Source organism: Chamaea fasciata, unplaced genomic scaffold (assembly GCF_029207755.1).
Source record: "Chamaea fasciata isolate MVZ Bird 193981 ecotype frontalis unplaced genomic scaffold, bChaFas1.0.hap1 SCAF_2, whole genome shotgun sequence".
Taxonomy (NCBI): Eukaryota; Metazoa; Chordata; class Aves; order Passeriformes; family Sylviidae; genus Chamaea; species Chamaea fasciata.
In genome coordinates, this window is record NW_027094087.1 from 115,941,905 (window position 1) to 115,955,873 (window position 13,969).

General features: G+C 46.7%; 1 protein-coding gene across 3 annotated transcripts in view; it reads right to left on the minus strand.

Moving 5' to 3' along the window:
* The window catches only part of ITSN1 (intersectin 1), a 104,849-nt gene that overhangs the window by 24,210 nt on the left and 66,670 nt on the right, over window positions 1-13,969 (minus strand). For all 3 annotated transcript variants that reach the window (XM_066177201.1, XM_066177200.1, XM_066177202.1), the window contains 7 exons: window positions 13,436-13,595; window positions 11,925-12,130; window positions 11,133-11,215; window positions 9,447-9,613; window positions 5,635-5,680; window positions 3,582-3,703; window positions 1,979-2,093 (listed from right to left, as the gene is read on the minus strand). In XM_066177201.1, coding sequence (XP_066033298.1) covers window positions 1,979-2,093; window positions 3,582-3,703; window positions 5,635-5,680; window positions 9,447-9,613; window positions 11,133-11,215; window positions 11,925-12,130; window positions 13,436-13,595 — 899 coding nt within the window. The remainder of the gene's footprint in view (window positions 1-1,978; window positions 2,094-3,581; window positions 3,704-5,634; window positions 5,681-9,446; window positions 9,614-11,132; window positions 11,216-11,924; window positions 12,131-13,435; window positions 13,596-13,969) is intronic.

Here is a 13,969-nt window from a genome sequence, read left to right on the forward strand (position 1 = left end):
TTGCCCTAAAATCCGCCCTCAGTCCCTCCTGGCTCACGTGCAGAGGGGCACCTCTGGACATTGCCCATGGCTCAGGACAGCTCCAGGACCCTGCAGCGACCAGAGCCCATCCTGGGGCTCAGCTCAGACCCCCCAAACTGACTCCAGGGGTTTAAAAACCCCAAACGGTTTCATGGAATCCCAAAGAGTTTCACGGAATCCCAGCAGGGCTTGGGTCACAAGGGACCTGAAAGGTCATTCAGTGCCACCCCTGCCACGGACAGGGACATCTTCCACTGTCTCAGGGTGTTCCAGCCTGGCCTGGAACCCTCTCACCAGGACTGGTCAGCAGACAGGAAAATCTGGGACACATTTGAACGTCCACTATTGGAAGCTGCATAATCCCCAAAAAAGAAAAGCCAGTGCTGATGTCCTTGTTGTCCCAGTGAGGTTTTCAAAACACAAAAACCATGGAAAATAAGAGAGAAGATTAACAGAACTGGACAAAAAGCAGCCCAGGTCATCCAGGCTGCTCTGCTGGCCCCCCCGGACTGGTTCCAGCAGGGATTTTCTATTTCCTTGCAGAGGAGCTCATCCAGTCTCAGGATACAGCTGGTTCTGCTCACTTCGGACAAGGCAGTTCCCTGAATTCCCCGAAGCAGCAGGACTGTTTAGCTAAATAAATCATCCCCTCGACGTCTCTGCTGTTTTCTCTTTGCCAGGCCACAGGGCTTCTGCTTTTTCCCACCAGACATCAGACTTGCATTAATGAGCCTTGCTGGCAGCTTCTCTCCAGTGAATTAATCCTAAAATTGGCTATGATTTTCCTAATAAATAAGCCAGCAACTTAGTTCAATTTGCCAAACAGCTCCCCTCTTTTTTTTTTTTCTTTTTAAATTACAGTTTAATTAAGATTTTGATCTTCTGCAGCAGGCAATGCAAAAAGTGCTGAAATATTTTATTCTGTAAAATTTACCATGCGGGGGAAGTCCCAGATTGTCAAACCTGGAATGATTTCAAAAATATATTTTAAAAAATCTCATCGTATTTCCTCGTAAAAGGCCGTGTCTCAATGCTGAGTTTCCGTTCTAAACCTGAATTCCACGAAGCTTTAGAGAAGGCGTTTTCTGGATCTTTAGAACAACCACCCAGAGGGGCCAGTCAGCACCAGCTCCGCAAACACAGGATCACGGGATGGCATCTGGGAAGGCCCTTCCAGCCCAGCCATGCTGTGATTCCATGGCAATGTTCATGTTCTGTGGCTCCTGCGTCCTCTCCTAAAGCCTGAGGAGCAGGAGGGAAGCTCCCTCCCCATGGGGGGATTGTCCCACGTCACCTCAGGACCAAGGGGGGTTCTGCAGGATGCAGCCCTGGATCCTCCTGAGCCTCTCCAGCCCCTGCTCCGGTCAGGGATGGGATGGGATGGGATGGGATATGCAGGAGCACCGCAGAGATCTTGGCCCTCTGTGCAAGGATGGGATGGAATGGGGGATGGTGGAACATGCCAGAGTTCCTGTTCCACGGTCAGTGCAGGGATGGGATGGGATGGGATGGGATGGGATGGGGATGAGAATAGGGACTGGGATGGGATGGGATGGGATGGGATGGGATGGGATGGGATGGGATGAAGATGGGATGGGATGAAGATGGGATGGGATGAAGATGGGATGGGATGAAGATGGGATGGGATGGGATGAAGATGGGATGGGATGGAGGTGGGATGGGATGAAGATGGGATGGGATGAAGGTGGGATGGGATGAAGATGGGATGAAGATGGGATGAAGATGGGATGAAGATGGGATGGGATGAAGATGGGATGAAGATGGGATGGGATGAAGGTGGGATGAAGATGGGATGAAGATGGGATGGGATGAAGATGGGACGGTTTGGGGGACGCAGGAACACCCCAAAGGCTCCGGAGCACCCCACCCTCCCCGCTGCAGGCCCAGCCCAGGCCCAGGAGCCCGGGAAGGGGTGGCAGGGGCAGGCAGGGCTCACCTGAGGGTGCTGCAGGCCTGGGCAGCTCGGTGGGCGTGCTCTTGCTGGTGCCAGGGCTCAGCAGTTTGACGTAGTTGGCCGGGAACCAGCCGATCTGGCGCTTCTTGCCCCGCGCCTGCGGAGACACGGCACAGACACCCTCACCCAGGGCTGGGGCAGCCAGGGCACCACGAGCTCAGCCAGCAGCCCAGCTCAGGGGGGGAAAACGCATTTCCTGGGGAAAAGCTCAGCTGTTTTGTGCCACTAGTTGAATATTAGAATATCAACGTATTAATTTTTCTAATTGAAAGCTTGTTCGTGAGGGAAAGAGTGATATTTAAGTAGATTCCTCAGACTGTGACAGTTTAAACTGTCACAGTTTATAGAGAGATTAAGAATCTAAATGTCCTCTTTTCTTTCACAAAAACATATCCAAGCTTCTCAATGCCTCGTGTCACCAAAGCAGGAAACCTCATCCTGTTATTCCCCCAAATCCATTGTCCAGTGCAAATCAAATCCACAAAAACTCCTTACAGTAAGAAAGGTTCTTCCAGAACTTTGAATCCCAGCTTCCAACTCTATATCAAGAGTGATTTTAACAGTTTATTCTCTGTTTATGCTAAAATAAGGCCGGTATTTTGGACAAGGAGAATTTTGCCTCTTAAAAACAAATTGTTCACTTTGGTGGGGGGGGAAAAAAAGTCAATTAAAGGATTTACTATTCTTGAACCACTTTCTTCCCTGTCTAAATCTTTACTAAAAAAGAAAGCACTTGATCTAAAGTCTATTTAGATCATTTAAAATATTTTTGAACATTGCATTAAACCAGCAATGTAATGCTTAAAACATTTGCCTTCACTCTGACCCCCAGGCGTGGAACAGGAGAATAAAAAAGAGCAGTCAGGGATTGCTAACAAAATAAAACCCAACTGTAAAACCACGTGGAAGACATTAAAGTATCTAAACTTACATAGGAGAGCTTACACAATCAAAATTTAATTGTTTCAGCTGCTCAGTGATAACTGTGGCAGCTCTTGCCCAGGGAAGTTTCTGTCTTAAAATACGTTTAACGGAGACTCTTTAAAGCTAAAAGTTACTAACGGCATCAAGGTGAGTGAGAGAAAACCCCAAAGGAATCCTGGAAGAGGATTTCTCCACAAAAGATGAAAAAAAAAAAACTCCCCCCAGGAGAGGCAAAAAGGGCAGGTACGACGTGTTAAAAACACCTGAACGGGTCTGAGATCTGCACTGCCCAAATAAACCAACGGCACTGTTCCGTCTCAAATTTCCTGCTAAAAACCCCCAAACCAAACAGAACCTCCTTCAGGGGGCCCAAACTGTCAAGTTCTGCTCTCAGAAACACCCGGGAGGATCCAAAGCAGGCGAAGCAAGCCCCGAACTGCCCTCCTTGCTGAGCTCCTGCTGCTCTTCTCCCTCCCAGGTTATCCCAAACCCATGGCAAGGGGTGGGGGCTGTTCTTGGAAAGGTGGGGGGTTTTTTTGGGGGAACTTTGTCAAGTTTATTTCTCATTGACACATTCAGCATTTTGAACCCCTAAAAAACAACTCTTTTTTTTTTTTTTAAATGGAATTTTACTAGGAAAAAAAAAAAAAAAGGAACTAACTTGGAGCTCTCCTTCCCACCAACCACCTGGATTCTTCTTTCTGATGAGAATCAACTGGCCAGGAGCAAGAGTCAGCTGTTCTGGGCCTGTTGCTGTGTAAGAGGCAATAACTTGGGCAATTTCTGTTGAAGCAGAGGAGGAAAGAAAAGGTTAATTTGAAAAAATTCCAGCACATTTTATCCAACATTAATTCTGTCCTAACGCTGTGTCATTTCTTTCCAGGAAACTGTTATGGATTTCTGTATTTCCAGGGATACGTGTGGTAATTGTGATGTAAATGAGAGGTTCGGAGCACTACAGGGATAAATAAGTAACAAACCAGAGGTGCAGCAGCTCTGGGATCAAAAAAGGTTTGAAATAGAGAATGACAGAGATGAAAAATGTTTGAAATAGAGACTAATAATAATAATAATAATAATAATAATAATAATAGGAACTGTACAGCTCTTAAAATCCAGTGTTTTCCAGTAAACACATCTTTGCACTGAGCTCCCTAAGAAGAGGAGCCACATCAATGACAAAACAACGACGTTGCACCAAGAATTTGCCCCAAATTAAGGCAGGCGGCAGAAAATTTTTCACCACCTGACCCCCAAAAAATGAATGTTTTCCAAATTCAGGAAACGGGGTTTCAGTGGAAATCTCTGTTCTGCGGAGGCTCTCTTTCTGTTCGTCCCAGCAGGAGGGGACAGAGGAACTGGGAGCTCACAATTCCAGGGAATTGCCCAAAGCAGGTGCTGGGAGTTTCCTCTGCTCCACAGTGCTGGTGGAAAGGGAACATTCTGGTCCGCACAGGGTTAACCCAGGTTTGGATGCAACAGGAGCTGACGGAGCTGCAGGAATTCTGGAGTCTCCCCAAGCTTAGCCCTGTCCCCAGTCCATGTGCAGGGTGAGGTTTAACACCCACAACGTGGGCTTGGTGCCGCTGGACCTTCCCTGGGGGATCCAGGACAGTCACTCAGCCCTCAGGGATTCATTCCAAAGGCAGCTGGAGGCAGAGGAATCCATAAACCTGGGAAGGCTGGCAACTGAGGGAGGGTTTGATGCGGGGAAGATACAAAGAGTTGAAGCCCAACGCGGAAACGATCAAATGACTGACGTGAAATTTAGAAGGGAAGGACCGTTAGGAACACAAAAAATTCCCAGAGAAGCATTTGAGATACAAATGAGCAGCGTGAGGAGGATGAAGAGCAATCCAAGGGCACTGCAAAGAGCACGGGAATCAACTACAGCAAGATCCCTCAGGATCTCTCAGCAGGGACAGGGGAGCCAGGCAGGTGATGGAAAAGCCCTGGAGCTGAGTTATAAATGGGCTTTCAACCCGAATCTGGGATTAGCACACAAATTCATGGAATGGTTTGGGTTGGAAGGACCTCACAGCCCAGCCAGTGCCACCCCTGCCACGGCAGGGACACCTCCCACTGTCCCCAGTGTCCAACCTGGCCTTGGGCATTCCAGGGATCCAGGGGCAGCCACAGCTGCTCTGGGAATTCCATCCTCACCCTGCCGGGGAACAATTCCTGCCAGAGATCCCATCCAGCCCTGCCTTTTCCAGCAGCCCAACAACTGCCTGGCTTGGCCTTCCCCCAGCACTCACTCTGCTCTTGGTTTTTCCCTGCTTAAACCTTCCACTCTCCTGCCAGCACCTGCTGAATTTAATTCGAAATTCCTCCTCCTTCCTCTCCAAAACCTGGAGAGGGACCTGGGACAAGGCTTGGCAAGCCAGGACAAGGGGGAATGGCTCCCACTCCTCTGCTGAGCAATCCAGCAGGAAGTTTACGTTCACTTCTGAGCGAGCAGATTTTTATTCTCTAGCTACATGTTATTTAGTGATTGACACACTAGAATGATTAGAGGATGAACTCTTTTATTGCAGTTACATTGTTTATTGGCTGCCATTTATTCCAGTTATTGTTATAATGGTTTTCCTCAGTGCAAACTGCTCCAGGACGACCAAGAGCAAACGTACTCTATTTTCATGGAAAAGGTTTTGTTGCCATTGAATTGAACACTTAAGAAGAGAGGGAAGGTGCTGTCACAATATTTGACTCACCAGGTTTCTTCCCTAAGCTTCCTGTTTTCCCAGCTGCTCCTGGAGCCTTGAAATGGAGAACAAGATGCAAGTTTAGCACTCAGGTTTCTTTCTCCAGCACATGAAAATTATTTACAAAGCTTCACTCAACACACTCGACAAGCACGGCAGTCAAAATCTCACAAGGAAATTCTGTTCTTACAGAAATCCTTAATCTTTGAGATGGCAATAAACATCTGGGAATAAATACCAAAGCATGAAGTGGATGATTTGTAAATGCAGAAGTGCAGACTTTTATTCCCTTTCATGGGCTGCAAATCCCAAAGTATATCCCATTTGTAATCCCAAAGTGTAATCCAATTGTAATCCCAAAATACAACCCATTTGTAATCCCAAAGTGTAATCCATTTGTAATCCCAAAGTGTAATCCATTTGTAATCTCAAAGTATAATCTATTTGTAATTCCAAAGCAGATCCCATTTGTAATTGCAAATCCCTAGATCTGCAGAACGGGAATTCTGTGGAGGTGAGCTGGAACAACAATAAAAGTTTCCATCCCTCCAAATAGCTGGATTGCAAATATTCCTGAGAAACACCCTGCACCAAGACAGGGTGAGGTGAGGGATGAACTCAGCATCCAAGGGATTGGGACAGCCACAAGAAATCCAGCAGAACCTGACATCAGTCCAGTTCCTGCCCCCTAAATAATTCCTGCAGTTTCCTGCCAGGCCACTGGCAGTCCCGTGTCCTGCAGGAAAGAGGTCTGAGGTGGATAAAGGGACTCAAATCTAAACTGTACTGTGGCCAGAAGTGTTGGGGAGTCATAAATGTCCTCTTGCCTTCCTCAGCTTCACCTTCTTCACCCTCAGGATCCTCCTTTCAAACCTGGAGCCAACCTCAAACGACCTGAAGGTTTCCACAGAATCCTAAATCCTCTGTGGACAAGAACAGTTCCCTGCTCCGTATTCTCCCTATCCTGATGCTTTGAAAACCTGGGGATTCCGGCAGAAATTAAACTGAGGAGTACCTGAAGAACAACTCCATGGCCGTTCAAACCCCTGTGCTGGTTTGGAGTCACCTATGAAAAGGATTATCAGATACATCCTCAGCTTGCCTTGATGTCCCAGTGCTCCTTTCCCTGTCACTGTCACATTATTACAGTTCCACCCCACAGGAGCGGCAAATTTTCCTCTCCTCCCTGCATTCCTCTGGCTGTCCCCAAATCCTCCCCCTTCCTGCATCCCCTGGGAGTTGTGTCACAGGGCAGGGAGCCAGGAGAGCCCCACAGGGATCAGGGACAAATCCCAGGGCACCTCTGGGGACAGGGGGAGATGGCCTCAACAAGGAGGGAATGAAGCAAAGGACTGACGGGGTGATCCCAGGGATTCCTTCTGCTCTGGGAACTGTTTCTGGCAGAGGAACACTCTCTGCTCTCCCCAGGAAAGAACAAGTGCCTGGACCTCCAGAGAACCCCCTCCTGCAAACATCCCTTGCTCAGCATCCATGCTGCTGGATTAGAAGCACACGGACAGACCGAGCAGGCTGGGACATCGTCTTTACTGTGAAACAGAGAGATGATTTTAAAAGAAAAACTTCAAAACCACCTTGACCAGACGGAGCCTGAATTGTCTTTGAGGATTCTCTGAATCCTCGGTGCAAAAGCAGAAGGAACACGTGGAAAAGTCCTACAGCACTTCAACAAATAAATGAATTAATAACACATTTAGCTTGGTCCCTGTTTCTGGCCCGCTCAGGAGATGGAGAAGCATTTCCTATTCCTTCTGCTGAGAGAAAACACAGCAGTGAGGACAGCGCCTGTTCTGTCTCCCCTGCACACCTGGCACACTCACTGAACACCTGAGGGCATTTTGTGACAAGTGATGGAGTCTCCTGAGCCAGCGGAGCACAATCTGCTTCATCAATTTCATAAACCCCAGCAAGGACTTGCCAATTGTGTTGTGCAGCAGGACCCTTCAAACCCCAGCTCGATCCATTCGGGGATTGTTTTCTGAACCCCTGTGCAAAGTTTTACAATCAGATGTCTTGAAATCGCTGTGCTGCCAAGCCTCCCCTGAGCTCCATCCCCACAGAGGGAATTCTCACCAGTGTCCAGAATAAAACCCCCTCAGAATGGGCCATTGTGCCACTGCTCCTCTGAAGAACAAAGACTTTCCCACTTTTTTAATAAACTGAAGCTTGAGGGAAAAAGGGATGGTTTATTTTAGCACCCTGAGGTGAACGGGCACAGCCTGGCACAGAAGAACAAATTCAAAAAAAATAAATTCCTTCTGCTGTAGAAACCACTGAGATTTTGAGTCATTTCTAGAAACTCTGCCCTTGCTGCTGCAAGATCACCCCTGCTTTTCTTTGGGCCTGTCAACAGTGCAGAACACATGGAATTATTTCCCTTTTCGGAGCATTTTGCAGGGCCAGGCAGCTGTCCAAGCACAGCAGCACATCTGAGTGCCCAGAGAGGCAGGACTGTGGAATCCACTGCAAAAACTGGCTCTGGGACCAGGCTGGAGAGCAAAACCCAGTTACCCACTTGGAGCCACAGGATAAAAACGACATCCCAGGAGCAAGGGCTCCACCAGCTCCGTGCTTTTTCCTCCCTCCCTCATCAAGATTTGAGCTGAAGGTGGGATTTTCACCGGCACAAGGGGCACTGGGAGCACTTTTGGCTGAAGTGCACTGAGCTGGTGCAGTTTCTGAGTGACAGAAACACCACACTGAGCTCTCTGAGAAAAGGAAACTCAGAATTGAACACCTGAGCCCTCCACAAGGATGTGCCAGCAGTGTCCCAACCCCATCCCTCCAAGGACTGCAATACTGAACATCATTAATTGCAAGGGTTTTAATCCTGGCCCAGAGGATGTTGTTGGAATTTCCTGACACTGCAGAAATTGCCTCCTGAAAGGTTTGCTACAAGCTGCAGATTTCACTGCAGGTTTTATCCTCTGGCTTTTCCAGCAGCAGGAATGGTTTTAAGGAGCGACTCTGCTCGGGCTCTGTGTCTCAGTCTTTCACTGAGTTTCTGTCCATTACCATCCAAATTCCCCCAAATCCACTGATTTTTATTTATTTACCTTTAACCTCCCCCTCCCCCCCATTATTCTAGAAATATAAACCAGAATCCTTTTCATCAAGAGATCAGTCATGTACCCAACTCTGAATCTAAACTAATTCCTACTGGGAGATAAATTATCCTCTCAATATAAATTAACCTCCCATAAAAATGAGAGAACATCTCTCTTTAGAATGCCTAAAAAAAAAAAAAAGAAAAGGAAAACAAAAAAACCAAAACCACATGTTTGATGGAATTATTTCATGATAAAAAGAGATGAAACAGGACCTCTATTATTCAGCCCAAAACTGTCAAATAAATACAGTAGTTAGCAAAGTTTTGGGGTAAAATTTATTTTCCTTGATTGCAAGAAATGGTGGGGAAAAATATAATAGACTGAAATATTACTGTGTAGATTTTTGGTTGTTTTTTGGTGGTTTTTTTTGTTTGTTTGTTTGTTTTTAATAATGGCAGTAAGATACAGCTCAGGCATTAAAAACTTACCAGGGCAACAAAACAATCATGGCTGCTCTGATTAATGTCTAAAAAAACTGCCAGGTGCCCTAGCGAGGTTGGCATTATTTCAATGGATGACCCCCACAGTTATTTATGACATGAAGTTGTAAAATGCAATCACTGCTGTTGTTATTACCATTGTTTTTCCTTTCCAGTCTCACCCAGTAAACCTGCAACGCATTTTTTTTATTTCCCCTACGATGCCCTGGCCTTGCAGCTACCACTACAACCCCCAAAGAAAACATTTCTCTACCTCAGCATCTTTGAGTCTCACATAATTAGATGGGAAAACTCCTGATTTATCACCCAGCGTGCCCGTCCACCAGTCACCATCTTTCTTTGTCACCAGGATCAGGTCACCTTGTTGGAAAGTGAGGTCCCCCTGCTCCGAGCTCTCGTAGGTGTACATGGCAATGTACTCTGCAAAAAGGGAAAACACAGCACGTGGAGAACCCCTGAGAATCCCCCCCAGGGATCCTCTGCAAAAAAACCCTCATTCATACCAGGGCTAGGCAGAAGGCAAATTTATTATTTATTACTCGTAGCAATGTCAATATTTAATGAAGGAAATGGTATCTATCAGGAGTGGGTAGGATCTATCAAAAGGCTGCCTCGGGGAGGGGAGGGGTGGGGGGGTTGTATAGAATTTGCTATTATAATTAAAAGGTACATAAATCATTCATTTAGATATTAACCATGTTTCCCCAGGGGTTTCTGGTTTGTGCTGGTGAGTGGAGCTCTCAGAGCTTGGGATGCAAAGTGCACACGCCTTAAAAATCACCTTCTGCACATGAGCTTCTCTCCAACCCTCTCAAGAGAAGACGTTAAATCCCTGCTTTGTTGTTTCTCAAAACCACAGCTTTTCTGAAGAGTTTAAACAAAAGCTGTGCTCCTTTTTAACACAAACACAACACCTGAGATATCCCAAGGGACAATCCTCTGCAGGTCCACAATTCCTTCACCTCAAACAGGAGGAAAACCAGAACAAGGGGATCCTGAAGGTCCCCCTCCAACCCAAGACAGCTGGGATTCTATGGAATATTTACTGAGCAAGAGCAGCTGTACTTTGAAATAATTGATTATCTCCCTTCTCTCTGCTGCTCCCTCCTTTTAATTTCTGTGCTGCTCATGCCAGACACAAATTCCACGTAAACATCACTAAAACTGTAGCTGGAATTGCAGTTATAAACTTCAGGTGTGCTGCAGGGATGAGAAACAAATGTTCACCTGTAACCTACATTTAGATTAATTGATTTCTTTTGCCTCATTTAATTAACCCACAGCTGACTCTGCACTGGAGGGAACTAATTAACTCTTAATTAGTTAATTAAGAGTTAAGGCAGCTCATGTGGGGATATTCCCCTCTAGCTGAAGGGTGGCACCAGCCAGGAATTGCCCATTTAAAACCCTTCAGAAAACTATCTGTGAATTTTGTGTGTGTGTGTGCCCCAGGCTCCACCTTTACCGTGGAGCTGACCACAAGGATCCCCAGAGTTCACTCAGTGACTGTCACTGCCTTCATTAAGAGCTTTAATGAAAGACTGGGAACGAGCTTTGGGGGAAATTAATTTACCAGTTCCTGACACCATGGACAGGTGTGATTATTGGGCCCTCTGTGAAAACCCATCCTAGATCAGAAAATGTCACCAAAATAATGGCAAAAAAAATAAAAAAAAAATAGAAATATTGGAAAAAGCACAAACTACAAAAGATATTTTCATATCTTTTGTAATATGTGAAATTATTCCTCCTCTATACACAACATACATAAACTGTTCCCCTGAAAACACTAATCCTAAACCATCCTAGAGGCAAACTGATTTTTCCTGGGATTTTAACAGCACTTGAAGAGCCCAGTGTGATTCCTGATGTTGGCAAAAAGCAGAGTTCTTGTGTTCAGTGGCAGAGAAAGAGGCTGCCAGGGCCACCCAGGACTCACCTTCCCCTGACATCGCTGCCTTGGCTGCTGGGGATGCTACTCTTTTCAGACTAGCAGGACTTTCTGAGGAACCAGAATCCATGCTTTAGAAGAAAATAATGGTTATTTAAGAAATTCAATCTCTTCAGAGACATTATTATCATCATTATAGTTCAAACTCGAAAAATGCACGTGCACCCCCAAGCGACTCCCTGGGTTTTAAAAGAACAGACAGGAAATGTGCAAAGTAAAGCTTTGAATCCAGTGGCCTCTCATGGTCACATTTAAGCAACTGCCTTAAATACAGAATTTTCTGCATCTCCTCTTTTTCCTCAGGGAAGAAAAAAGAAATAAATTAGCTAAAATCATTCTCATTTGTATTGCTAATGCTAATGTCGCCTTCACATTACAAAGAAAAACGAGATTTTAAATGTTTAATCCTTCAAGAATAATGAGAAGTGCTTTAGATTTGAGGAATGCCTTTTAATTTTGGGCAGAGAGGAGGTCTGACTTGCACAGCTGTACTTCACAAAGTCCAATACACTCGTTTTTCAGTTGCAAGTCGCATAAAATTGAGAAGGTTAATTAATCTTTTGCTGTTGAGGCAAGACCCAAGGAGAACTGAGGTCAATTCTCTTATTGCTGACACAAATTTTCAGGACTGGAAGTCAAAACCCTCCAGATAAAAAAAAAAAAAAACAACAAAACAAGGGCCCTTTTACAGGGCAGAACTTTAAAATTCAAGCCTGCAGCTCCTCCTATTTCATTCCACCCTAGTACAGAAGTAAAGGACAGGAAAAGCAAACCAAATACCTGGTGGATTTCCTAATGGGGCCTGAAATGAGCTTGACATAGGATTTGGGAAACCAGCCCTTCTGTCCCTGCACCTCCCCAAACCACCACATGTCCTGCTGCTCCAGCACGGTGATCACGTCGTTCTTGTTGAAGTTCAGGTGGTTGTCTTTCTTTGCTCTCCAAGGGTACAGAGCCTGGGCTTGAAGCCCTTCCACTTTTTCACCCTTCGGAAAGGAAGAGAGAGGAGTCGGTCACGCTCCACCTTCAGCAAGAAAGTGTTTAAACAAAAGCTGTGCTCCTTTTTAACACGAACACAACACTGAAGCTTAAGGAATTATATCCTTAGGCTGCTTAGGCAGCAACAAACACAGACTCTCCCTCAACCAAAGCATCAGTTAAACTTCCCAAGTAATTCCAGAAACCTTTACAGTCCTCCTGCATTTCTGCCCGTTATCACATCATCACTGCAAGGCAGGATTAAATTAATTACTTTTACTTAAGGAACACATGTAATAAACCCTCGTGAAGCTGCTTTGGCAGGACTCCTGGTCCGTTTTATAGCAAATGATGCTTTGCTGCTCATTGTTCACGCCACATTCCAATTTCTTTCTGCTCTGAGGTAGATGTTTGGCATTTCCCAGAACACATGAGCTCCCAAGAACAGTTTGTTGTTCCACTGAGGGAAAGGAAAGGCCTGAACAGAGGGACAGAATCCAGCAGGAAGCTTTGCCATTGCTATTCCACTTAACCCATTTGGGAGTGAAGGTTGTCATGGGAGGCAAGAGAGCCTTGAGGAAGTGACCCAAACTTGGACCAGCAAAATCTAAAACATCCATCCCAGACCAGCAAACCAGAACCTGCTGAGTGTTAAATCCTGCCCCAGATGCTGCCAATGGATCAAGGATCATAGAATGGCCAGGGTTGGGTGGGACCTTAAAGTCCACCCGGCGCCACCCCTGCCACGGCAGGGACACCTCCCACTGTCCCCAGTGTCCAGCCTGGCCTTGGGCACTGCCAGGGATCCAGGGGCAGCCACAGCAAATCTGGGAATTCCATCCCAGTCTCTCCCCACCATCCCAGGGAAGGATTTTTTCCCAACATCCCACCAAGACTTGTCATTTCTCAGTTTGAAGCCATTCCCTGTGTCCTGTCCCTCCGTGCCTTGGGAATTGTCTCTCTCCAGGTTCCCTGGGGCTCCTTCAGGCCCTGCAAGGCCACCCTGAGCTCAGCCCAAAGCTTCTCCTGTCCAGGCTGAACAATCCCAGCTGTGCCAGCCTTTCCTCCCAGCAGAGCTGCTCCATCCCTCTGCTCATCCTGGAGCCTCCTCTGGGCTCTCTCCAGCAGCTCCACGTCCTCCCTGTGCTGGGCCCCGGGGCTGGGGCAGCTCTGCAGGTGGGGCCATCCCTGTCACCCCTGCTGGAGGTGCTCACCTATGTCAGGTGAGGGTTTTAATGCACAGAAAAGGTTCCCACTTTGCTGTCCAAGCCTTTGTGCTGGCTCAGAAGGTTTGGGTGAGGCCAGGAGCTCACCTGGCCCAGGACAGGGGAGGGGGACGAGCCTGTGACCGTGGCAGGAGTGAAGGCCGAGCGCTGCCGGAGCTGCCCCGCGCTGGGCACGGTCAGGGACGGCTGAGCTGCCCAGGCATCCCAGTTATCACTCTCTGCCTTCTCACTGCTGTTTGCTGGCCAGCTGGAAAGGAAAAGAAAAGAATGCTGTAATTCCTACTCTTTTTAACAACAGGAACAAAAAAAACGTCATGCAGAACAAATATTTCAACATTCTACGTTAATTTCTTCTCCGTGATTATCCACGAGCACCTTAACTCCAGGTGTAGCAGTGCAACTGAACACTGGTTAATCACAGCTTTACCTTCAAAGGCAACCCCCAAACTGAGCTCCTTGTCCTTGCCACTGAAGGACAGGATTTTATCTCCATTCTTATCTGGGTCCCAACAAACAGAAGTTCGAGCAGCGCAGGCTGCATTACGCACAGCAGAAAGAAATAAAAATAATAATTCTTTCCAAAACTGGTTTGAAATCCTCTCCCCTGCATGTCACTGACCT